The sequence below is a fragment of the Podarcis cretensis genome, assembly GCF_951804945.1.
Source record: "Podarcis cretensis genome assembly, chromosome: 15".
In the NCBI taxonomy this organism is placed as follows: Eukaryota; Metazoa; Chordata; class Lepidosauria; order Squamata; family Lacertidae; genus Podarcis; species Podarcis cretensis.
This window is the reverse complement of record NC_137185.1, coordinates 13,659,064-13,685,621: the sequence shown is the minus strand read 5'-3', so window position 1 is coordinate 13,685,621 and position 26,558 is coordinate 13,659,064. Positions and strand designations below refer to the sequence as shown.

Below are 26,558 nucleotides of genomic sequence, written 5' to 3'. Positions count from 1 at the left end.
AAGCATGCATGCCATTTTGAACTCCTTGGAAAGAAAGATGTGATACAGACATGACAAAACCTAAAATAACGCTAACGTGAACACGCACTGTGTCTTTAAACAGAGAGAAACCGAGCAAGAGAGAGTTTTGAAAGGGCTTTTATTTATTCAAAAAGAACATATAAGGGGAAAAAATGACATCCTGGAATATGCACACTAAAATATTAACAAAAGAATTATACAAATACTCCCCCTCCTTTTCCCCTTCCCATGTTCCCTCCCCACCCAAATTACATATATTTACATGGCTGGGGGCTTTGCTTTTCCCTTATTCTGAGCCAATCCTGCACTTTGAGCAACAATCCCCCTTTCTCTCCTCTCCCCCCCCCCTTTGTCTCAGTTTACCTATTGCTAAGGCAGCCATTTCTTGCCGCAGACTTGGCTTACATTGGGTGACTGAAAAGCAATTAAGTTCTACACACAATGGAAATGCTTTCTTATATGTGGGTTGGGAGGAGGGGGGGTGGAGAACCCAGCACCAAACGTTAAGGAGGATTTTTTTTTATTTTTTAATGAATAAGGCTGTAGTCCTGTGCCCACTTACCTGGCAGTAAGTCTTGGGTACCTGAAAGGGGCTTGCTTCTGAGTAATCATGGATTACTCAGGTTGATCCAGGGGCTGCAGAAGAGGAGGGCTATAGATCGCTTGCGGGGGGCAAACTCCCGCCTGTTTATAACACCTTGCTTGCAGAATTCGCATCAGCTGCCAGTCTGCCATGGGGCCGACTTCAAGGTACTGACATATATGTCCCTACACTGTTTCAGGACCTGGTGACTTGAGGGTCCGCCTTATCCCTTACACACCCAGCATGGGTCGCTCTCCTGCAATTGTCAAAGATCTCAAAAGCCTGCACTGCAGCAGGGCCTTCAACGTAGCAGCCCCTGCTTCTGTGGAACAGAATTCTCATTGGCGCCCTCTATCTGCGCTTTCCAGAAACAATCCAGATGGATGGAAAGCTCTCTGCCTTAGGCATGTGGCTTTTTAAGACCTCTCTTTAGTTATTTGTTTGTACTGTTTAAAAAAAACATTTTCCGTTGCTTTCATGGCTGGTTTGCAAATCACATTGAGACTCGCCTGGAAGGTGTTTCATAAACTGAATGGAATGATAATTCCACCGCTGAGCCTGCGTGTTGCTCCCTGGAAGGAGGATAAGTGTCTGCTTAGCTTTGGATATTCTAAATAAGCATTAAGAAGAGGAAAGCGGAGCTTACAGGCATGTTTCTTTTCTTTCCCTCCATAGATTCGGAGCACCCAAAACTGCAAAGGGGCTTTAACCCTTTCTTCATTTCAGGGGAATCGCAGAATTGACACGTTGGAAGGGACCCTAAGGGTCATCTAGTCTAACCCCCTGCAATGCTGGGGCTCCGTGGTAGAGCCGTTGCTTCGCATGCAGAAGTTCTCAGGTTCAATCTCCAGCATCTCCTTTCCTTTGCTGTTGCAAAGACAAATTTCTGGTGTTTTCCCTTCTTCTATTCATTCTGAATGAATGTTAGAGATTATTCCCCATAAAATGGTTTCAACTCCATCAAATCCTGGGAGATGTAGTTTGTTAAGGAGGTGCCTATTCCCCTCACAGTGCTACAATTCCCATAGTAAGGGCCAGCCCTCCCATGAGACCAGGTGAGGCAACCGCCTCAGGCGGCAGGATCCACAGGGGCAGAAGATACTGATATGGATCTTTATCCCACCCCCCTTGTTCCTGATGTAGATCTTGACTCACCCCTTCTTCCCCTCCTTCCCTGGCAGGGAATTGGGTGCCATTTGGTGGTTTGCCTCAGGTGACAAAATGTCTTGGGCCAGCCCTGCCCATAGTGGTTTAACAATCAACCCCTCTTCAATAAAAAATAATAATAGTTTTTTTTATTTTAATTGGATTATGATTAGAGATGTTAATTGGATGTTTTTATTGGAAAATTAATAAAAATATTCTTCACAGGGAGCTCTGGGGTATGTATCTCTGTGAGGGCATTAGCGGTCTCCTGACAACTCCCAGCACCCTTAACAAACTACAGCTCCCAGTTTTCTTAGGGGGAAGTTTGTAGCTGGTAAAGCGTGCAGAGAGTTGTCAGGATACCCTCCAATTCCCCTCACAGAGAGCATTATGATGCTACCTCAAAGAGTCATGGCTTCCCCCAAGGAATTCTGGGAGCTGTTGTTTGTTCAGGGTGCTGGGAATTATTAGGTGGCCCCCATTTTCCTCACAGAGACACAATTCCCAGTTACCCATGAAGAGGGATTGACCGTTAAACCACTTTGGGAACCATGACTCATTAATGGTGCATACCCTCGAACATTCCTCTGATGAAAATAGGGACGTCCTGAGGAAAAGTGGGACATTCCGGGATGATTCTGGGATGGCTTCTGTTAATCTAAGACTGTCCTGGGAAATAGGGACCCTTGGAGGGTCTGAGAACAATAAGGATCTTCTAACAACTTCCAGCACCCTGAATGAACTCCATCTCCATCTCCCAGAATTCTTTGAGGGAAGCCATGACTCTTTGAAGAGGTGTCAAAGAGTGCTTTCAATGGATGGTGTTGTGAGTGTGGCCTGGGACTCCCACTACATCTCTCCGCAGTGCCTCAGGCCAGCTCCGCTCCCTCCTCAGGTGCTTTTTCCTGGCTGAAATGTGTTCTTAAGCCATGAACTGACCGCTTGCTTTGCTGGATGGTGGAGAAATGTACATGCAAAGGTGTAGAAACCTCTGGCAGGTTTTGTGCACCATTGGAACACAGCCTGCTGGACAAAGGAAAGAATCCTGTCCTTTGTGTCCGTCCCCCCACTTTTGTCAGTGCCCTGCCCCACCACCGGTACCTGGCCCCTGGCAGACTACTCCACAAGGGAATGTGGCCCTCGGGATGAAAAGGGTCCCCCACCCCCTGAATGAGGCGACGAGCGAAATGCAGTCTTCCTGGCTGCAGCAGTGGGGTAGAGGGTGTTCTCTATGTCAGGTACGTACACCAGTTTTTATACAGAGATTTACACATGTGTACACACGCACACACAAAAGCTGCAAAGGCACCATTGGAACGAGAAGGTTTCAGCCACCGTCGGAGGAAGCTGAGGCTCCCACAGCTGGAGCACTGTCCTTGCGAGGGCTGGCGACACCTGCCTGAAAGAGGAAGGGCCCATTTTGTCCAGTTAATTTGAGATGAGGCAAGAACCGCTCCCGACAGAAGCTTATTGTTTAAAACAGAGAGCGGGAAGGTAGCCAGACTCAAAGGCATCTACCGCCTCCAATCCTAGACCTGTGGCTGGTCCTGTCTGTCTGACAGGGGCTGATGGTTCCTTTGCAAATGCTTGGGAATCCACTTTATTTTTAAATAGGTAGCTTCATTTTACATTTTTGCAAAGGCTCTTCAGATGATATGGCCACAGGCAACTCACAACTTAAAAGGTAAAGGTGAAGGTACCCCTGCCCGTACGGGCCAGTCTTGACAGACTCTGGGGTTGTGCGCCCATCTCACTTAAGAGGCCAGGGGCCAGCGCTGTCCGGAGACACTTCCAGGTCACGTGGCCAGCGTGACATCGCTGCTCTGGCCAGAGCCAGAGCCGCACACGGAAACGCCGTTTACCTTCCCGCTGGTAAGCGGTCCCTATTTATCTACTTGCACCCGGAGGTGCTTTCGAACTGCTAGGTTGGCAGGCGCTGGGACCGAGCGACGGGAGCGCACCCCGCCGCAGGGATTCGAACCGCCGACCTTTCGATCGGCAAGTCCTAGGCGCTGAGGCTTTAACCCACAGCGCCACCTGCGTCCCAACTCACAACTTAGGCACAACTTAGGCCCCGTTATTTTATTTTTTTGGGGGGGGCCAAGTGCATAAAGCTGAATGCGTGCAAGTTAAATGTGCCTAACTCACAACTTAGGCACATTTAACTTGCACGCATTCAGCTTTATGCACTTGCCCCCCCCAAAAAAAAAATTAACGGGGCAGTGGAAAGGGGGAGGTCATCCGGGGGAAAGGATTTTGGAAACCCCACCTGCCACTGAAAACACAATACGCGGTTTTTGGCTTTATGCATTATCCCCAGAACATAACCCCAGCATGAGTTGAGAGTCACTGTATTCTAAAATAGGAATGCTAGAACTTCTGAGAAGTTCTAGCCTGTTGGCATCTTTCTGCCGAACAGCACCTACCGAAATCAAGTTTTTGTGGGGTTTTTTCCATTTTAATCCATCCATTCACAGCCTTAGGTTCACTCATAAATCCATCCCACCCTGTTTCTGCATTAATCCATTATTTATTTATATATTTATTTATCTATTTAATGCGCTTACGTTTGACTTTTCAAATAAATAACTTCATACAAGTTATTTGTATTAAGTCCAATTTAAGACAAGTCCAATTGGACAAGTCCAATTTAATTGCACAGCCCAGAAATCCTATAGCCGATTGTGTTGGAAGTGCAGCGGCACAGGTCATTCCGTTTGTACCTTAAGGGTTAATTCTGTCCCTATTGAAATGGGGTGGGGTGTTGCTTAGCAACCAGGCAAGTCACCTGATCCACGTGGACTTGAAATACCACCCTGTGGCCACTGGCAGCACTGGTGGCGCTGCAGTACAGGCAAGAGTTGACTGTCAGGATCCACCCCTGCTTAGACCTGGAACCTGAGGTCAAGGAGGAGGTGCAGGAGAAGCTGGATTCCCCCAAGCAGACCCACACACCCCGCCAATGACCCTTTGGACGTCTCCTCGTCCGGTTCCTAGCCAGCTCTCTCAGGTAGCACCCCTACCCATCAACCCCAGCAGATAAGCTGCATGCAAGCCTCCTTGGGAACAGGGGAAGCGCATGCCTGCCCTTGCCTGGATCAGGGCCTGGCTCAGACCGTACCTTCTGGCGCATCACAGGAGCCTGCAGAGAGCTCCCGCGTCTTCCGAGTGGTCGCAGTTGTGCACGTTCCAGCGGATGTGGGAGCAGCGCAGCAGGGAGCTCTCGTCACCTTTGCACTTGAGGTTGTCGAGGAAGATGTAGCCGGTCCCTTGGCCATAGCGGGCCTCCCCCCAGGCGGCCAAGGCCCCCCCACAGCCCAGTTGCCTGCACACCACCTTCACGTCCTTGAGGTCCCAAGCGTCGTCACACACCGTCCCCCACTGAGACAGGTAGAACATCTCCACCCGCCCTTCACAGCGGTGGCTCCCATTGACCAGGCGGAGGAAGCCTGCAAATGGGGAAACATAGGGGAGGGGTGTCACAAGACTTAACTGAAGCTCCCCCCCCCCAAAAAAAAACCACAAATCTGTGCCCCACCAACTCAATGGTTCTCTGTTGGTTCTCAGCTGAGACAATAATGCGCTCTGCACAATGTTACTTTTTTTTCTGTATGCCACAACAGCTGCGAGAATATTGCTAGCGAAGAATTGGAAGAAACAAGATTTACCAACTATAGAAGAATGGCAGATGAAGAAGATGGACTATATGGAACTTGCCGAACTGACCGGGAGACTCCGAGACCAGAGCGAAGAGACGGTGGAAGAAGATTGGAAGTTTAAGGAGTATTTGAAAAAAATATGTTAATATTTAAATCTTAGAATAGCTTTGGAAGTGGATTTAGGCTGTAGGGTTAGAAGTAGAAGATAGGGTATTTTAAAACAGTATTATTTGCAAGTGATAAAATGTGAAGGTTTTTATAGTTAAAGTAAGTATGATTAAAAAAATGGTTAGAAATTATGATATATGTAAACTGCTAAAGATGAGGTAAAATGAAAATCAGATGGGGGGACTTGGGGAAGCCCACCTAACAATGTTTAGAAAAAAATAAGAATAAGAAAAGAGTCTGTTTGTATTGTTTGCTTTCCTGTTTGTGTTGTTTATTTGTGTTATAAAATGAATAGTTTTTTTTAAATAATAATAATAATAATAATAATAATAATAATAATAATGCGCTCTGCACAAGCTCAGAATTCCTCCAAAGAGGAGTCTGTCCACCGCAGCTCTAGACGGTTCACTGTTCTGGCTGTGAATAATTTCTCCGGCGTCTTTATGCAAATCTGTTCCCCCACCTACCGTAAGGGAAATCTTCTGATTCCTGTTACTCGGAGTGCATTAAGGATATTAGGAGAATCTGCTTACTCAGACTGTATTAAGGACGTGTCAAGAATGCTTGTGTAGGAAAAACTCAGCCTCAAGCGAGCCCGATAGAGAGCAGGTACCTTCTTATTCCCGCTGAATCAGGCATCCAGCTCGAATAACACAGGCACGCTTTCCCTCTGAGAATGTGACTTACGGTAATTTCTATGTATGTGTAAAGCTAAGCAAGGGAATACCTGTGTAATTTTCAGGCCTGGGGGTTCAACTTTTGTGGGCCACTGCTCTGCTTGATCAAGCAAAGGCACCTCATCCATCACAATACTGTGTTTTTTAAAAAAGCTTATACTGCACAACACAGAATCGGGATTCAGGATGACCTTAGCTGATTGGAAAACTGGGCCAAAACTAACAAAATGAATTTCATCAGGGACAAATGTAAGGTTCTGCACTTTGGCAGGAATAACCAGATGCACAAATATAAGATGGGGGGGGGGCACCTGGCTTACCAGTAATACATGCAAAAAGGGTCCAGGGGTCTTAGTAGACCCCAGGCTGAACATGAGTTAACAGTGCGCTACAGCAGCAAAAGCACCTCATGTGATTCCAGGCTGCATCAGCTGACATATAATGTCTAGATCACTGGATGTCATAATCCTGCTCTATTCTGCCTTGGTCAGATCCCACCTGGAGTCCTGGGACCAGTTCTGGGCACCACAATTCAAGAAAGACATAGACAAGCTGGAAGGCAGGCAGAGAGGGAGACCAAGATGATGAAGGGTCTGGTAACCAAGCCTTGTGAGGAATGTTTGAGGGAGTTGGGTATGTTTAGTCTGGAGAAGAGAAGACTGAGAGGGAGATACGATAGCCATCTTCAAATACCTGAAGGGCTGTAACATGGAAGGCTGTACTCAGAAAAGACAACCCCTCTTCTGTGACCATAGTGCTGCCCCCTCAGAAATCTTGCCCTAGAGCAGCCTCTTGCCCTGTTCCTGCCAAACACCAGGGGTTTCAGCTGAGAGTCAGCAAGTGGGGAGCTAGAGGCCCTGTGCCCCACATACCATCCTTGGGACGTGTGGTGGTTGATGTGGTGGTGGCAAAAGGGTCTTCTTGGAAGAGATCTCCAGATTCTTCTGCACCTGGGACCAGGTAAAAATCAAGGGGTACATTTAACAGCATAGAGACACGCACCCCACACACATCACACAGAAAGGCACTGGGAAGTGCAGTGCAGTGGTTAGAGTTGTACTAGGACCTGGGAAACCGGGGTTCAGGGACCTGTACTAGGACCTGGGAGACCCCACTTAGCCAGGAAGGTCACTGAGGGACCTTGGAGTCAGTCACAACCTCTCAGCCTAATCCACCTCACAGGATTGTTGTGAGAATAATATGGGGCAGGAAGTATGCATGCCGCTTTCAGCACCTTGGAGGAATGGTGGAACAAGACAATAAAATACCCAACCTTGAAAGTTTATTTAGAAAGAAAAACACTCACTTCATAGAGAATTGGAGAGTTGGAAGCGCCATCTATTCTAGTCCAACTTCCTACCATGCATTTATTTTATTTTTAAAAGGTGGCGCCTATGACAAGGAACAATTGTCCTGATTCCCTCATGAGCTGTTTACCTGTCTTGCTGTTAATCATACATTCATTCCACACTTTTCAGTGCATTATTCCTCAGTTGTTTTCCACACCACAAAAAAGTCTGCTCTCTCTGTGTGTGTGTTTTTTATGTGGATTTGTTGTGCTGGGGTGACAAGAGAACTTTGGTCCCCTTTAATCACGCAGAACTAAGATTCTGATAAACACACAACTCCCTCCTGCAAAAGACTGACAGATTGGAGGCATCCCAGAGGAACCTGTGCTGTTTACATTTTATAACACCAGGTCATTTCTATCTCCCAAAATTCTCTGATCCACTGGAGGTTTTGGAGAGCTGCCTGTCCGGGATTCATTAGCTGTGATTCCTGCACAGCAGGGGGTTGCACTAGATCACCCTTGGGGGTGTGAGGCTTCCAACCCTACGATGAAACCACAACCCCTCCTTGCCCCCTGTCCCTCTCACCTCTGCATATGACACCAGCGTCTTCGTGGTGCCCGCAGTTGTGCTGCCCCCAGCCCAGGTTGAAGCAGTCGGACAGGTCAGTCTCTGTGCCGGCGCAGTCCACATTGTCCAGGAGGATGGGTCCGGTGCCGTAGCCGAAGTAGCCCAGCACGGTGGCCACCACCGCCGAGCCGCAGCCCACCTGCCGGCAGACCACCTGGGCGTTGGGGAAGTCCCAGTCGTCATCGCAGACCGTCCCCCAGGAGTCCCCGTACAGGACTTCCACCCGCCCTTGGCAACTGCTGTTCCCGTTTGCTAATCGTATGCCACCACCTGCTGGTCAGAAAACGGAAGGGGAGAAAAGGCCGGAGTGACTTATGGAAGGTAGAGAACTCTCCTTCCTTGGAGGTTTTTAAGCAGAGGTTGGGTGGCCATCTGTCAGGGAGACATTAGCGGAGATCCCTGCATTGCAAGGGAATTGGACCAGATGGCCCTCGGGATCCCTTGCAACTCTACAACTCCATGCAACTCATCCCCCACGTCCACTTTTCCTTTGATTTGGGACCTTGTGGACATTCCGGCTCCTGGTTTTTCTCTCTCCCCTGTTTCACTTTTTCAGAGAGTGGCAAGAGTACTGGCAAAGGGGCCTTGACCCTCATGAATTCTGTCGTTTTAGAAACAGCCTGTATCAATAGTTGCTGGATAGCTCAGTTGGTTAGGGAGTGGTGCTAATAACGCGAAGGTTGCAAGTTTGATGCCTGTATGGGAGAGCTGCATATTCCTGCATTGCAGGGGGCTGGACTAGATGACTCTCAAGCCCCACTTCCAACTCTATAATTCTATGCCTATGATTCTAAGCAAGGGGCCTCAGTGCCCATGCACAAACTTAGACAACTGTGTGCACAGCAGACAATATGCACTCGCCGCCTCCTCTCATTCTTTCAGAGATGCAGAGAGTAGGGACTGGGACTTGGAGAAAGTTCAGCGCTAGCAACTCACACCAGCATAATGTATGGAGGTGGAAACGGGGGCAGTGGTTTACCAAGGACTGGGAAATAGGGGTTGCTGGGACAGGGAAAGCTGGACTATCGAAACCTGACATTGGGGGTGGGGCTGTGGCTCTAAGTGTGTTGCTGAACTACAACTCCCATCATCCTTGTCTGCTGGCCACACTTGCTGGGGCTGATGGGAATCGTAGTGCAACAACACCAGGAGCGCTCAGGTTCCCTGTCGCTTATATGGACACAAAGCGGATGTTATGGGACAAGAGAGGAAACACCAGGGCTTCATCCTTCCTGCTCCTGGGTCTGTTTTCACATTGTCTGAAATAAACACCTTCCCATGACCGTCCCCTCAACCTCCAGCTCTCTCAATCTCTTCTTTGCAGATTTCTACATCTCTGATGAAGCTTTATTTCCATCGACAAAGGGCGCACAAAAACTTACTTCTTCTTTCTAGCAGGAGAAGGGCTGAGGTCACCATCACCTCAGTCTCAGGAGAAGGCTGATCTCGACCATCTGTAACTGCAAAAAGACATATCCTCTCATCACAACATCCGGCCTCCAGTTACATCTCACCAGTTGCCTTTGGACACAGATGGGCAAGCCATGAAGCAGGAAGGCAACTCTGTGTTTTGACCTCAGCTTCTGGGACTATCTTTTTAACTGCACCTCTCTTGCTGGTCCTTTAATAGAGATTTGATCTGCAGCTATCAGGACCCCAATCTCCAAGCAGTGAGAGACTCTGGAGGTACCTGCACTTGCCTAGGGTTTGGTTTCCTGAGAATGAAGGTCAGTGGAGATGGTGGTGTATTTAGGGTATATGGTTTTATTTACACATGTATACAGTCTGAGCAAAGGATGGAAGGGCTCGTAGCACCAACCCCCCACCAGATCTTGCTTCCTAATTCAATTCCAGGGAAGCCTCAAACTCACAGTTTTGGGTCAAGAACAGATCAAGGCATGTCTATGTATCTCCAGCTTCCAGCAGCAATCAAAAACTTTCTTCCCAACCCTCACATAATGTTCCCCTTGGCCTGTTGTTCTCCATCCTAGGAGGAGGTGGCATTCAGGCAGGTGAGGTGGGAAAAGGCCCACCCATTTGTCTCTATGGCAACAGAGCAGCCTCTTTGGACACGTGCATGGCAGTACAGTGGTGCCTCGCAAGACGAAAATAATCCGTTCCGCGAGTCTCTTCGTCTAGCGGTTTTTTCGCCTTGCGAAGCATCCCTATTAGCGGCTTAGCGGATTAGCGCTATTAGCAGCTTAGCAGCTATTAGCGGCTAAGCGGCTAAGCGGCTAAGCGGCTATTAGCGGCTATTAGCGGCTATTAGCGGCTTAGCGGCTTAGAAAAAGGGGGGGAGGGAAAAAACTCTCAAGACTCGCAAGACATTTTCGTCTTGCAAAGCAAGCCCATAGGGAAATTCGTCTTGCGAAGCGCCTCGAAAAACGGAAAACCCTTTCGTCTAGCGGGTTTTTCATCTTGCGAGGCATTCGTCTTCTGGGGCACCACTGTACTCAACTGGCCAAACTCAGGCCATTATCTTACAAAGAAACTGGTTCAACAGCCTCTTCTACTAGACTCTAAACCTTACTAGATACAGGATCACAGGCCTGGAGGGGACTCACAGGTATGATCCAGACTGACCCACCAGACCTATAACACTAGGTAGTGCAAAGTTTCATTTCAGGTTTCCCCCCTCCCCAGGAACAATGGGTCAAATATGGTTCTCTTCCCATTTCACCAGATTGGGGTTGGAGTGGAGAACTGGCTTGTGCATCTATGACAGGGGTGGGGTTAGGGTCTGGTGGATCTAACTAGGCCCCAAAGGCCCAAAGTTCTCCACCACCAATCTATGATCACAACCAGCATTGTCCCAGGTGTGCAGATAACACAAGTGTGCTCCTATATCTTTGAAGTCATGGAAACATAAACTGTCCCCGTTGGGGTTTTGTGGTGGGTGGGATTAGCAACAGCAGGTTCTCCCTTACCTGTGGCTGTATCAGTGAATGACTGTTCATAGTTGGGAGCCACTGAGGTGGTGGCAGCTGTGGTCGTGGTCATTCCGAGACCTGGAAAGAGACAACAATAGGTCATCAATCAAAGCAAGTCAGTGAATTTAATGTGTTATTCAAGAAACCTAAACGGTGCAGGCCTAGAGATTCCCAGCAGCTCTTCCCAGTAGGTCTTGCCCCAATGAGGCAGTTGCAAACACTGAAGGTCCCCTGCCTTCCCACCACTCCCTAAGATTCCTCCTCCGCCAGGTCTTTCCCAAGCAATCTTAGGCTCCTTTGTCTAGTCTCTCATTGCTCTGCCCTTTTCATCCCTCTGCATGTTCTGGGAGACCAGGGGAAAGAGGAGCTGTTCACAGCAGGAGGGGGAGACTCCCTGGATTCTTCAGCAGCCTCCCTCCACTCTGCCTCTTGATTTCCCTCCTCTCCTGCCTCAGATTCTGTACAGCAATCTGCCCCAGCCTCTTGCTGCTCACTAAACCCTGTTTCTTCTTCAGCTTCCGACACCTCCTCCTCGCCTCTTCTTCCTCTGACCACGCATTGTTGTTCCACCACCACTTCCCTGGCTCTGAGCCTTCTTCCCCCGGGGGTTCCCTTGGGGGTTCCCCGGCTGGTACCCCCCCCCCTCTTCTGCATCCAGCCAGTCCACGACACTGTGGTTCCTTAAAGGTGCTGAGAATTGTTAGGAGGTCCCCTAGTCCCCTCACGGAATGACAATTCCCAGAGTTCCCTGGGAAGAGGCCTTGATAGAGCGGTTTAACAATCAGCGAGGAGCCCGGGTGTCAGGCTCTGACGGAGAGGACTGCCCTTTTAAGGCCTTCCTCCCCTCAGGAAAGGGGTGGCTCCTAGGATGAGTTTCCTGGCCTCTGGGAAGATGAAAGGCCTTGTCCCATCCCTAGATCTTGCTAGTAGAGCATGAGACTCTATATCTTCATGTTGTGTGTTTGAGCACCATGCCCACATTGGGCAAAAAGATTCCTGAATTGTAGGGGGTTCACACTAGGTGACACTTGTGGCCCTTTCCAACTCTATGAGAGCAAATTTTGGTGCTCTCCAAGGTTCTGCACAGGGTGGATTTGATTTAAATCAAATCAATTTAAATCACTAAGTAAGACTTGATTTAAATCTTTTTTTTTTTTACAGAAAGACTCATTCTTGCTGGTATAATCTTAATATTTACAACCAGATGAAGGTTTCATTTTTGGAATAATAAATTTTCAGAGTAGTTTTTACAGTTATATCAAAAATTACTGATTTGGTTTTCCTATTAGAATAACATAGATAATTATAAAATTATTGTGAGGTTTAATAAGTTAACTGTTTACATTTGGACAACTTTTCTTCTGTACTTAATTGGAAGAAGAAAAATAATCATTTTCTTAATAACAATTTAAACAATATATTTAACTAAAACAATAACATTATAGCATATGTATCCATGTTTGTTAACTGATGTGGTTAAAATTTTTTTTAAAAAAAAAATTAGACAGAGTTTTAGCACACATGAAAAACTTAAAACACACTTCCGGAGGCGGCGCGAAACAGCAATGGCGGTCCTCTTCGTGCTCTGAAGAGGGGCTCCGCAGAAAAGGGTCGTTCGCTGCGGCATAGCGGCGACCCATCAAGAAAAACCACGGGCAGAGTGAGCTCGTGGCCGTGGGACTCGGCGGGCGCCAGAAGCCCCCCCAGAAACGGAGAAGGAACCCCGTAAGGGGCTCCGGAACGTGAAAGGGGGAGCGGCGCTGTGAGTTCATCGCTCTTTCTGCGGGAAGCAAAGCCGCGCGGCTGCTGCTGATGAGCGCCGACCTTTCTTCTTGGAACATCAGATTTGCAACTACAACCCGTGAGTAAGGGGACTTAAAAATTATCGGGACTAAAGTATTTAATTTGGCTGAAAACGGGAAACGTAACCAGGAAGTCCGTTTCCCGACCGTGCTAAAGAGATCAAAGCAAAGTTTGACAAGCGGGAAGCGCTTTGAAAGAACTATAAAAAAGATTGGATTATCGTGCAGACTATTGAACTTTTGGCAGGGATTAAAAGAGACAATTTCGGAGTATCTATGCTGATTTTCTGACTGGATCTTCCTTCTTCCTTTGGGATTTATAAATAATTGAAGAAACCAAATCTGTGGGCTGCCAGGGTAAAGAAGAACTGTCAAACTGCCAAACTGCTGATAGTGTTTTTAAGGTTGAAAGTGTTGCATGTAAACATTACACCATAGAAGAAATAGGGAAACTGTTTCTTGCACCCTCTCTGAGACTTTGTATTAAGTTGGGAAAAGCTTAATGCTGAAAAGAAACTAAAAGACCTTTTAGAACTTCAGTTGTTTCTTCTTTGGATTATTGGGACTGTAAAGAAGGAAAAACCTCTTTCTTTTGGTTGAACTTTATTACTCCCCCTAGAAGACTTTGGATTTATAATTCTCTGGGAACTATATTTTGTTTTGATTCTCTGCTGCCTGGTTGTTTATACTTTGGAACTGTCTCTCTCATGGGAACACATACAGTCTGACCTTGATACACAGACGGGATTGGAATGAGTGACGCAGGGAAAGCAAGGCTGGCTAAAATAAAGGCAAAACAATTGGTACAAACAACTTTGACTTCCCAACCACGTAGATCATCTGTCCCAGCTGTTCTAGAAATACAAAAAGGGGCTGTTGAGCAGACATCTACAGGGGATATGGCTTCAGGAGGATCTGAAAAAGTTTTAAATCAGATCCTAGAACAACTGGCAATTCTAAATAAAAAGGCGGATGAACATTCGACTAAAATTGATCAAGCCACATCCTCAATAAATAAATTGACTGACCAGGTGGCTCAACACACACAAGCAATTGGGAATCTTCAAGAAGCAACAGCAGAGAATCACAAACTGGCTGAGGAAGCCAAACAAAAAGCAGAGGAAGCCAACTTGAAAGTTGAGGCATTAAAGGTGGAGGTGAAGCCGTTGCATAAACAGATTAGTGAACAGCAGGCCTACTGGTCGATGACTGAACTGAGAAACCGGGAAAGCAATCTTAGACTTAGAGCTATTCCAGAACTTGAACAGGAAGATCTGATTGGTTATCTGACATTAGAATTTTCAAAGTTCTTGGGTATTGAAGAGGATAAGGATTTTAAAATTGTGACTGCTTTCAGATTGGGAAGAGTGACGAGGAGGGATAAACCCAGAGACTGTTTGATCATTTTAAGATCTAAGCAAGAGAGAGATAAAATATTAGGCCTTCATTTTTGAAAATCACTTGACATCCACGGCAACAGAGCTGAAATTTACAGAGACATACCAAAACAGCTTTTGGATCTTAGAGCGACGTATATAGAACTTGCAAAATTACTGAGAGGCAACTCAATTCCTTATAGGTGGGAGTTTCCTCAAGGACTATCTTTTAATTTCAAAGGAAAGAAAGTTAAAATTAGAACAGCAGAAGACCAACAAAAGTTCTTGAACGACCACGAAGAGGATCTACAGAAAGGGACAACAGGAGCCTGGCCACCGCCACCGCTTACACCTATACTGGCACCTACACCCTCGGGACCAGAGGACCAAAAGAAAGGGACGTCACCACAGGACCAATAGATTGACCCAGGATGTCTCTGCAGCTTCTTAGTTGGAATATAAATGGCGGAAATTCCCCAGAGAAAAGAAGAAGAATTTTTCATATATTGAAAAAAGAACAATTGGACATCATCTGCTTGCAGGAAACACATGTGACCAGGCTCCATAGAAAAGTCTTGATTAATAAAAGATTAGGCCAAGAATTCATCTCATCGGACAAAGTAAAGAAAAGAGGAGTGGTGATTTATGCAAAGGAGAGCCTGTCACCAAAATTTTTATTCAAAGATGAGCAAGGAAGAGTTTTGGCTATTGAAATACAGGCCCAAGGAGAAAAATTTTTGCTATTAGGAATTTATGCACCGAACGAGGGGAAATCAGAATTTTATAGGAAACTGCATGAGACAATCCTGGACTATTTGGACTACACCAACATCATTATGATGGGAGATATGAACGGAGTGGTCTCTACAAATATGGATAAGTCACAAGACCTAAGTCTAACAAAAGATGGCAGACTACCCAAAACTTTTTTTGAACTAACTGACAATATGGACTTAATCGATATTTGGAGGACTAAGAATCCCTTAGATAGAGAAGGAACTTTCTTTTCTGAGGCTCATCTGTCATGGACAAGAATAGACCAAATATGGACAACTAGAAGGCTGGCACCTATGATTAGAAAAGTGGAAATCTGCCCAAAAACTTGCTCCGACCATAACGCTATGAAAATGGAATTAAGACTTACTCCAATCGGCTCCTTTAGATGGAAAATGAATGACACCCTATTAATAGATCAGGAGATTGTGAAGAAGGCCCAAAAAACCTTGAAAGATTATTTTGAAATAAATTTGAATACTACGGTGGAAAGGAGAACAATCTGGGATGCAAGCAAAGCAGTTATGAGAGGGTTTCTGATACAACAGAACACGATAAAGAAAAGAATCTGGAATGGGAAAAAAGATAAGATTTTAGAGAAGATAAGAGATGGAGAGAAAAAGTTGAGATCTAAGCCAAAATCGAAGGAGATCTTGAGAGAAATTAAATTTTACCAAGCACAGTACGCGAAACTGATAAATCAAGAAGTTGAGTGGAAAATTAAACAAATGAAACAAAGATCATTTGAATCAGCTAACAAGTGTGGGAAACTATTAGCATGGCAATTGAAAAAGAGACAAAAATTGAATACAGTCACCAATCTAGAGATTGAAGGGAAAGATATCCAGAAACCCGAAGAAATTAGGAAGTGTTTCCAGAGATATTTCAAAAAGCTCTATACTCAAGGGCCACAAGAGGAGAAGGAGATAGACCAATTTTTGAAAACAAATGGTTTACCAAAACTTGCCCAGGAAAAGAGAACAATCCTGAATCATAAAATAACACAACAAGAAATAGAGGGTGCCATCCAGAATATGCAACTAGGCAAATCTCCAGGTCCGGATGGGCTTACCTCCAAGTATTATAAGATATTGAAAGATTATTTGATACAACCATTAATGGAGGTATGCAATCAGATTTTGGAGGGGAAGAAGGCACCGGAATCGTGGAAAGAAGCCTTCATCACATTGATCCCTAAAGTGGAAACTGAAAAGACTCAACTTAAGAACTACCGTCCCATCTCACTCCTAAATGTGGATTACAAAATTTTTGCAGATATTTTGGCAAGTAGATTTAAAAAAGTTTTAAATGAATAATTCACAAGGACCAGGCAGGCTTTCTCCCAGGAAGACATTTGTCTGATAATACTAGGAACATTATTGATATTTTGGAACTTTTGCAAACCAACATTAATACAAAATCAGTGTTAATTTTTGTTGATGCGGAGAAGGCCTTTGATAACATTTCTTGGAGGTTTATGAAGAAAAATTTGGAAGGGATGGGAGTGGGACGGGGGTTTGAAAATGGAATAGAGGCAATTTATTCAGAGCAGAAAGCTAAACTGATAGTAAACAATGTGGTGACAGAAGAATTTAAAATTGAAAAAGAAACACGACAAGGTTGCCCCCTATCCCCTCTGTTATTTATTTCTGTTCTGGAGGTGCTTTTGAACATGATTAGGGAAGACCGGTTGGTACAAGGAATACAGGTCGGAGTGAAACAATTTAAATTGAAAGCTTTTGCAGATGATTTGGTTTTAACACTACAGGAGCCAGAATCTAGTACGAAGAGAGTGTTAGAATTAATTTATGAATTTGGTCGGGTAGCGGGGTTCAAACTGAACAAGCAAAAAACCAAGGTTTTGGAGAAAAATCTGACACCTTTGGAAATAGATGGGTTTCAGAAAGAGACAGAGTTAAATGTTGTTAAAAAGGTAAAATACCTAGGGGTAAACTTGTCTGCCAAAAATTTGAATCTATTTAAAGATAATTATGAAAAATGCTGGTCAGAAATTAAGAAAGATTTAGAGATCTGGTCAAGATTGAAACTTTCCTTGTTGGGTCGAATTGCAGCTATAAAGATGAATGTATTGCCGAAGATGTTATTTTTGTTTCAGACCCTACAGATCGTGGACAGAGTGGAGTGTTTTGGGAAGTGGCAGAAAGATGTCTCTAGGTTTGTCTGGCAGGGCAAAAAGCCCCGAATAAAATTTAAAATATTAACGGATGCAAAAGAGAGAGGGGGGTTTGCCCTGCCAGATTTAAGGTTATATTATGAAGCTGCGGCTTTCTGCTGGATGAAAGATTGGTTACTCCTTGAGAACACTGACGTCCTAGATCTGGAAGGGTATAATAATGTTTTTGGATGGCATGCATATTTGTGGTACGATAAGGTAAAGGTTCATAAAATGTTTAAAAACCATATTGTCAGGAAAGCTATATTTATGGTCTGGACAAAATACAAAGACTTATTGGAAGGTAAGACCCCGACGTGGTTATCACCAGCGGAGGCCAAGGTTCGAAAAAAACCCAATATGGAGGCCGGATGGCCGAAATACTGGGAAATAATAGAAAAAATTGGAGATAATTGGAGGCTGCAGAGCTTTGAAAAATTAAAGAATAGGGTGCAAGACTGGTTTCATTATGCTCATTTTTTTTTTATAATAATATTTATTAAATTTTGTATAACCAATAAAAAAACATACATAATAACATAATATTTTCCATTATCCACATTTCATTCTCAACTTTGGACTTCCTCACATCTCTTGTTCCTGCTTTCTAAACATAAATTTTACCAGCAAATTATTAACTTGATTTAATTCATATAATATAATTTTCCAATATTTAATATCTCAAATTTTGGGGTTTAACATACACTTATTGAAGCTTAATCATAAAATATTACTTATCCCAAATTTATCTTTTCATCTTCCAGTTGAATTTAAATTTATATTCTTTACAACTAGTTTGTTGATGCCATGTTTTTGCTAATCTTACATCTTTCTTAACAATCATACAATTTACAATATTTTTGTAGATAGTCCTTGAATTTCTTCCAGTCTTCCTCCACCTTCATTATGCTCAAATTCAAGAGGTTTTTAAGTCAGACAAAAAAATAGGATTCCAGGTGGAAAAATCGAAATTAGAGACAGAACTGTTAGAACCTAAGACCAAGGCGCTTTCGAGAATGTATAACTTGCTGCTTAAATGGAACACCCAGGATGAGATAGTCAAATCAGCCATGATAAAATGGGCTCAGGATATTGGGTACAACATTATGTTAGAAGACTGGGAAAGGTTATGGACCACTGGAATGAAATTCACGGCATGTAATGCCCTGAAGGAAAATATTATGAAAATGATATATAGGTGGTACATGACCCCAGTCAAACTTGCAAAAATATATCATCGGTCTGATAATAAATGTTGGAAATGTAAGGAGGCTGAAGGGACATTCTTTCATCTTTGGTGGACTTGTCCAAAAGTGAAGGCCTTCTGGGAAATGATCTATAATGAGTTAAAAAAAGGTGTTTAGGTACACCTTCCCTAAGAAACCAGAGGCCTTCCTCCTGGGCATTGTGGACCAAAAGGTGTTAAAGAAGGATAGAACTTTTTTTTTTTATGTATGCAACTACAGCAGCAAGAATACTCATTGCAAAATATTGGAAGATACAAGACCTTCCCACGCTGGAAGAGTGGCAGACGCAGTTGATGGACTATATGGAACTGGCTGAAATGGCTGGCAGAATCTGAGATCTGGGAGAAGAGACAATGGAAGAGGACTGGAAGAAATTTAAGGACTATTTACAAAAACATTATAAGTTGTATGAATGTTAAGAATCTGCATGACTTGGAAATTTTAGCTCCTGCAATTAGATTAGGAAAATAGAAAGTTAAGTTATAAGTAAGAAAAAGTTGAAATTTAAAGTTATTTTATGTATTATCTTAAGGTATAAATATTTGACAAAAGGTACTTTAAATTTAGAAGTAAAACACTCTGAAAGATATAAATAAGATACAAAACAAGGTAATAATTTGCTGATATGTTTATTGTAAAGAACGCAGGGTGAGGGAGATGTGGGGAAGCCCAGTTAGTAACCTAAAAATGTATTTTGAAAGTTGGATTGTTTTTCTTTCTTTCTTTTTTCTGGTTTGTCCTTCTTTTTCTTTTCTGTAAACTGAAAATGTAATAAAAATTTTAATAAAAAAAGAAAAGAAAAACTTAAAACAAATCCTTATTTCCTGATGAATAGCCTTTGGACTATAAAGTACCGGTAACTTAAGTAGAAAACTATCTTTGGAAAGATTTTTCATCCAAAAGCATTTTATTTCAAAAATCTGATTTAAATCACAAAAATCCGATTTAAATCTTTAAAAATCCATTTTTTTAATATATTCTTAAAACATCATTGATTTTTATCCACCCTGGTTCTGCAATGCCTTGCTAGGCATTCACAGGAAGCTGCCTCACATGGAGTCAAACAGATACATCTAACTCAGTATTGTCTACACTGCCTCTGGGGACTGGATCTGTGGCCTCCTGCCTATAAGCAGATGTTCTAACCACTAGGCTACAGCACTTCCCACACAGGGCAGCCGGCCCCTTTGCCTGCCCGGCTGCCCCAAGCCCTGAGGGGCACACCCACCTGAGCAGATGACGCCAGCATCCTCGTGGTGACCACAGTTATGGATGCCCCAGCCCAGGCTGTAGCAGGCTGAGAGGTGCGGCTCGCTCCCGTCGCAATTCACGTTGTCGAGGAGGATGCGCCCCGTGCCGTAGCCGAAGTAGGCATTGGTCCTATAATCTACAGCGTGCCCGCAGCCCACCTGCTTGCACACCACGGCCACATCGCTCAGCCCCCAGTCGTCATCACACACCGTGCCCCAGTTCCCTTTGTAGAATATCTCCACCCGGCCCTGGCAAGAGTTGGCGCCGCTCACCAGCCGGATGCTCCCATCGCCTGGAAGAGGGATAGGGAGAGTCAGGGTACAAATTGTAGACTTGGAAGGGGCCCCTGGGATCATCCAGACTGCCTCCGCTAAGGGAAGCCCAAGAAAGGAACCTGCATTTTAGTAGTGGCCGCAGTGCAAGTGTTTTTTATTTTATTTTGATTTCTATACCACTTTTAATAGGGACGTGGGTGGCACTGTGGGTTAAACCCCAGAGCCTAGGATCAGAAGGTCGGTGGTTCAAATCCCTGCAACGGGGTGAGCGCCCGTTGCTCAGTCCCTGCTCCTGCCAACCTAGCAGTTTGAAAGCATGTCAGAGTGCAAGTAGATAAATAGGTACCGCTCTGGTGGGAAGGTAAACGGCGTTTCCGTGCGCTGCTCAGGTTCTCCAGAAGCGGCTTAGTCATGCTGGCCACATGACCCAGAAGCTGTACGCCAGCTCCCTCGGCCAATAAAGCGAGATGAGCACCGCAACCCCAGAGTCGGTCACGACTGGACCTAATGGTCAGGGGACCCTTTACCTTTACCGCTTTTAATAAAAATCTCAAAGCAGTTTACAGCATATTAAATCAATAAAACAATAAAACATTGGCCGGATGATGTTCCTCTGGCCTCACGAGGAGCCTCTTCAGTAGGGCTGGTGTGTGTGGGCCCTGCCCCCTAGGCCAAGTGGAAAGGGCCTTGCAGGGAGCAAGGGGATGGGGACTATCTCTCCTTTGTTTCCCGATTATTGGCGGCGGCGGCATCAGCTGCTACAGCAGGAGAAAGGGAACAAACAGTTTCTCTCCTTCATTCCCCCTCCTGCAGTTGCAGCACCTGGTAACCAGGGATGAGGAAGGCAACCAGTAGCAGCAACAGCCTCTCATCACACTGCCGTTTGCAGTGCCACCTGCTGGCAGTCATAAGAACTGCAGCTTGATGAGACCTTTACATTTTTATTATAAGTTAAGATATGAATAACAGCAACACTATGTACATGTATCGTGTTGCTATTGCGAATCGTGCTAGCTGAGGACAGCTTCTCATGTGAATCCAAAAAGCACTCACTTTCCCCATTTTGCAACGAGGCGGTGGCTGCTTTGCTGATTGGTCCTCTGGATGCTTGGGTGGGCAATAGCTCTGCAAAAACAAACAACCCAACAGAAGGATGAACGTCAGTCAATCATCTCCATCAACAGTATCTGCTTGGCCTCTGCTATGCATGCAAACATGTATACCTCCAACCTTTTAAGCAGGGCCAGTCAACTTGTTCAATTAATTTCTTAGATGCATCCATTGTGGTTGATGACATTTGACTGCCTATTAGAAGTAGTAGTAGTAGTAGTGATATTTAGTATTTCCTGCCTTTCACTAACTGGTCTCAGGGTGGGTTACAATAGGCTCCTTCATTTTACTGTTTCTGATACCAGCTAAAAATGTTTTTGTTCAGGCACACATGTAATTTTATTAAGTACATTTATTTTTTCTATAAAACTGTTGATTTTATCTATATTTCACTTTTAACAAATGTCTGCTTGTCTTTAAAGTATGTTGATTTCATCACTATTTTCTGATGAATATTTTATGTAAACAACTTAGAGGCGGGCTTTCATATCGTTTAAATGATGTCCAAATGTCATGGGCTGGCTGGATGCAGAGGAATGGTGGGAGAAACCAGCTGGGGAACTCCCAAGGGAACCCCCAAGGGAGGAAGGCTCAGAGCCAGAAGATTGGAGGTGGGATGGTGAGAAGGAGAAGGAGACTGGGAGGAGGTGGTGTCAGAAGCTGAAGAGGCAACAGGGTTTAGTGAACAGGAAGAGCTGTGGAAGAGCACAGTTCAGACTCCAAGGCAGAAGCAGAGGCCAGGGATTCTCAACCTCCTACTGCTCCCCTCCTGCTGGCCTCCTAGAACACACAGAGAAATTATGGTAAATGGGCAGAGCAGAGTGTGGTTGTGTGCAGACCCAGCCTGAGACTGCGTGGGAAAGACCCTGAAGAGAAGGAGTGTGAGCCCCTCCATCCTACGCTCAGGTGGTATATATGTGTAAATAAAACCGTATATCCTAAAGACACCACAGTCTCCACTGACATTCATTCCAAGGAAACTGAACCTGGAAATCTTTCAGCATTCAGAGATTGGGGTGTTTGTACAAATATATAGGACCCACCCTATTCTTGTAACCGTAACTGATCTTAATATTGTATTTTTAAATTACTGTAACCCACCCTGCGACCTCATGTGGGGGGGGGAGGTAAGAAATCAAAACAGCAGTCAAACAAATGTGGTATCCTTCATTCTACACCTTTAGGCACCAGGCAAAAACGTTCCATTTTAACCAAGCCTTTGGTTGACCTGATCAACATCCCATACCCTTTTAAAACGTTGCTCTTCGTGGGAGGGGGTATTATTGGATTATTGCATTTATTTTTATTTTATATACTGTGATCTTTTTATGTGAACCGCCCTGAGACCTCTGAGTATAGGGCGGTATATTAATAATAATAATCATCATTTTCTCTTTAGAAATATCATTTAATCCCCATGCAATTTTATTACCGTCATAACTTTTTATGTTTCTATCCAGCCTTTCCTCCACCCTGTTTAAGATACACAGGGTTCCTTAGTGGTTTCCCCTGCAGGACAGTGTGGTGCAGTGGTTAGAGTGTCAGGCAAAGACCTAGGAGACCAGGGTTAAAAGCCCACACTTGGCCATGAAGCTCACTGGGTGACTTCTGGCCAGTCGCTGACTTCCTGTAGCCTCACCTACCTCACAGGGTTGTTGTGAGGAATAAATGAGGATGGGAGAACCATGTGTCCCACCTTGAGCTCTGGGGACAGGGAGAAATGCAGTAAATAAGCCTGCTTCACCTCTCTCCCTCCTGCTACCACCACCAGACAGACCCAAACCTTTGTACCATTACAGGTGACAGCCACGTCCTCGTAGTGGTAACAGTTGTGGATGCCCCAGCCGTGGCTGCTGCACTCGCTGAGGGCTGCCTCTCTGCCTTTGCAGTCCACGTTGTCTAGGAAGATGGGCCCACGCCCCTGGCCGAAGGAGAGGGTGGCCGGCATGGCGATGGCATGGCCGCAGCCCAGCTGGCGGCAGACCACATTGGCGTCCACGATGTCCCAGTCGTCGTCGCACACCGTGCCCCAGGTGTTGTTGTAGAAGATCTCCACGCGTCCCTGGCAGCGGCTGCGCCCATTGACTAGCCGGACCTCTGGGAGAACAAGGCCGGTCCATTAGAGCAAATGGGACAACACCCTGCCAAACTCAACCTGCCCTCCCTTGCCTGCTTACAGTCCACGGGGTAGAATTAGCTGCCACATTTCTCCTCCTTAGTCCCAGCATTGCCCTTGAGGAACTCAGCAGGGCTGTCATGGATTGGCTGGATGCAGAGGAGGGGGGCGCCATCTGGGGAACCCCCAAGGGAACCCTCAAGAGGAGAAGACTCAGAGCCTGGGGAGTGGTGGCGGGACGACCATGAGCAGTCAGAGGGAGAAGGCGGAGAAGACTGGAAGGCATCAGAAGCTGAAGAGGCAACAGGGTTTAGTGAGCAGGAAGAGTCTGTGGCAGAGTGCAGTTCAGACTCTGAAGTGAAAGCAGAGGCTGCAGAAGGGTGAGATCAAGAGGCGGCTGAAGAGTCCAGGGAATCTCTCCCTCCTGCTGTGATCGTCACCCCTCCTCCCTGGTCTCTGGGGACACACAGAAAAATGAAAAGAGCAGAACAGAGACTAGCTGTGCGCAGACACAGTTTGAAACTGCATAGGGAAAACCCTGGAGAGGAGGAGCCTTAGAGAGGGGTGGGAAGGCAGGGACCTTCAGTCCTCTCAACTGTGTCATCTGGGCAAGACCGACCAGGAAGGGTTGCTGAGACTTCTAGGCCTGAGCTGTATTTTGGTTTACTTGAATGAAGAGTTAACTTCGCTGGCATCGGTGATTTATTACCTTCGTGCTGATCTGCACCTGACTCCAGCCCTGACCAGGGCGGAGGATGGGGACAAAATTGGAATGAATTGTCTCTGACTCAATCATTTGCCTCTGGCGCCACCTACTGTTGGGCTCCCTGCCTTCCACCCTACAAATGGGCACCAGCCACCACTGGCCGGGGGACAGGCCTGCCCATTACATCATGGACACTGTCCAATAAGCTCAATGGGAGGGGCTTGCAGGAGGAAGCTAAAATGGGCAAGGATTCAACAACAACCCAGGCATCATTTAGGAACCCTTTCCCAGATCTCTGCAGTGATCTATAAGACGCAGCTTCAAGTGCTGGTTTCTCTTTTGCAACAAGAGCTCACCTGGAACGGGCACCTGTGCAACCTCAGAGCCACTGGCTGAAATGGAGAAAATAAAAGTTAAGGCAGATTGAATGCCACCCGGATACACACTTAATGATGCAATTCTGAGCACTTGTACCAGGGAGCAAGTCCCATTAGGAACCCAGAACCATAGAAAACTGACTTATACTGAGGTCAGATCCTTGGTCCATCTGCATCAGTACTGTTTGCACCAACTGGCAGCATCCTTCTAGATTTTCAGACAGTGTTCTTTCCCAGACGCACCTGGCGATGCCATCAGGGATTGAACCTGCGACCTTCTGCGTGCAAAGCAGATGCTCTAACCACACAGATCAGTTCTAAATGCCTGTTCAAGGATGGGGACCCTGTAACCCTCCAGATGTGGTTGGACTCCAGCTCCCATCATCCTTCACCATCGGCCATCCCAAGCGTACAGGTGTACAGTTTTAGTCCGAGCTGAAAGGGCTCAGGGGTTGCGCAGCCAGCGTATAGCAATACTGTGGTACCAAAAAACCCACAGCTTTTGAGCTCCATAATTAAACAGAAGCAGTGAAGTGGTTGATGGGTTCTTTGGGACAGAACTGGTTTTATGACCCCATGCCAAGGATGATGTTTAAGGTCATTCAACGCAGATTAGATACTGGATCCTCTCCTATTAACATGCAGTGTAACTAACCTTGGCCCAGTTCTAAAGGTGGAAAAAGCATTTGGGGATTTCAAAAACAAACCATACCCACAACTTCTAAATTCCCCATCCTAGATGTGAAGTGTCCTGCGACACACACACACACACCAACAATTCCCCTTGCATGTTGAGTTGTTTGGGCAGTGGGTAGTGTGATCTCAGCCTTTGGGCCCTATAGATTTAAGGCATCTTTTAAAAAGATTTGCAAATATCATCCTTATCTGTTTGTTTCCCTGTTATATATTGCTACATGCTATCCCTATCTCTGAGAAGTATGAGATTTCATGGGTTCCAGGCACTTACCCAGGATTTGTGTTTCCTTCAGAAATTGGGCACAGCAGAGATGGTAGTGTCCTCATATTATATGGTTTTATTTACACATATATGCAACCTCAGTCCAGATAGAGGGATTGCAGAGCATTGGGTCTTAAGGGCAGCACTGGATTCAACAGACAGCAAAAAGCCATCCTCTGTGTCTCTTAGTTCCAGCCTGTCATGCCCAGCTCACAGAGAGTTCTGCCCCTCCCTCTCCTTCTCACTGCTAAGGTCCTCCCCCCAGCCTACCTCATTCAAGGTTGAAACTCTAAACCTGGCCTTTGCCTCTGCCCACTAGCACCCAGCGAAGAAGGCCCCCCCCCCTTGCCTGCCAGTCTTTCCCTCTGATAGTTTCCTTGATGGCCCATCCTTGGCTTTTGTCCCCTGCAGAGCTGGCTTGGCTCCTTAGCATAACTAAATCTAGTTATGTTTCTGTGCTTGGAAAAGTTGAATCAAGCCTTGATTGAGTTTGGATTTGATATCCCGCTATATCACTACCCTAAGGAGTCTCAAAGCGGCTAACAATCTCCTTTACCTTCCTTCCCCACAACAAACACTCTGTGAGGTGAGTGGGGCTGAGAGACTTCAGAGAAGTGTGACTGACCCAAGGTCACCCAGCAGCTGCATGTGGAGGAGCGGGGAAGCGAACCCGGTTCACCAGATTACGAGTCCACTGCTCTTAACCACTATACCACGCTGGCTCTCATGATTAATTTTGACCCTTACTAAATTCAGGAATTATGGGGAGGATCTGGAACCCAAGAATTTAAGGGTCCCCGCCCCCTTGCAACCTGTAACAATATTTTGGAAAGGTGTTTGTTCTCCGTGCAGTAGGACACCTCTTAAAATACCATAACTTTTGCAGGGTGCTTCCTGAAATCAAGGAACCTATGTTTGGATACAAGTGGACACCATTTTGAATCAAGATGGCAGACTGAACTCTTCAAAACTGCACTGGTTGTTGTTTGTTTGTTTCTTAGAATTCTTAGAGTATGAAGCTGCTAGCTGCTCATTGTGATGGCCTGGGACTCAGGCTCGGACTCGGCACCAGAGGAGTCTCAGTCTGCACTGGATCCTTTGCCTCAGGCATCATCTGAACCAAGTCTGGGGCTTGATCCTGAAGAGTTCCAGTCTGCACAGGTTCCCCTACAACAAACACCAGCTAGGCTGAGTCAGGGGCCTGAGCCTGCCCTGGCTTCAGATGCGGGGATTACCTCGTTGCCTTCAGCTGGGCCATCACTTACTGCTGCTCCACTACCGGTTGGGTCA

General features: G+C 45.7%; 1 protein-coding gene across 1 annotated transcript; it reads right to left on the bottom strand.

The window, feature by feature from the left end:
- Positions 1–289: 289 nt before the first annotated feature.
- Positions 290–24,566, bottom strand: SSC4D (scavenger receptor cysteine rich family member with 4 domains; the record flags this gene model as incomplete). Its single annotated transcript, XM_079956191.1, has 11 exons — positions 290–3,149; positions 4,872–5,199; positions 7,127–7,204; positions 8,132–8,443; positions 9,556–9,633; positions 11,101–11,181; positions 19,704–20,018; positions 21,055–21,126; positions 22,903–23,208; positions 24,290–24,325; positions 24,554–24,566. The coding sequence occupies 10 exons, from the start codon at positions 24,564–24,566 to the stop codon at positions 4,883–4,885; spliced, it is 1,608 nt and encodes a 535-aa protein (XP_079812317.1). The 3' UTR covers positions 290–3,149; positions 4,872–4,882.
- Between the last annotated feature and the right edge of the window lie 1,992 nt (positions 24,567–26,558).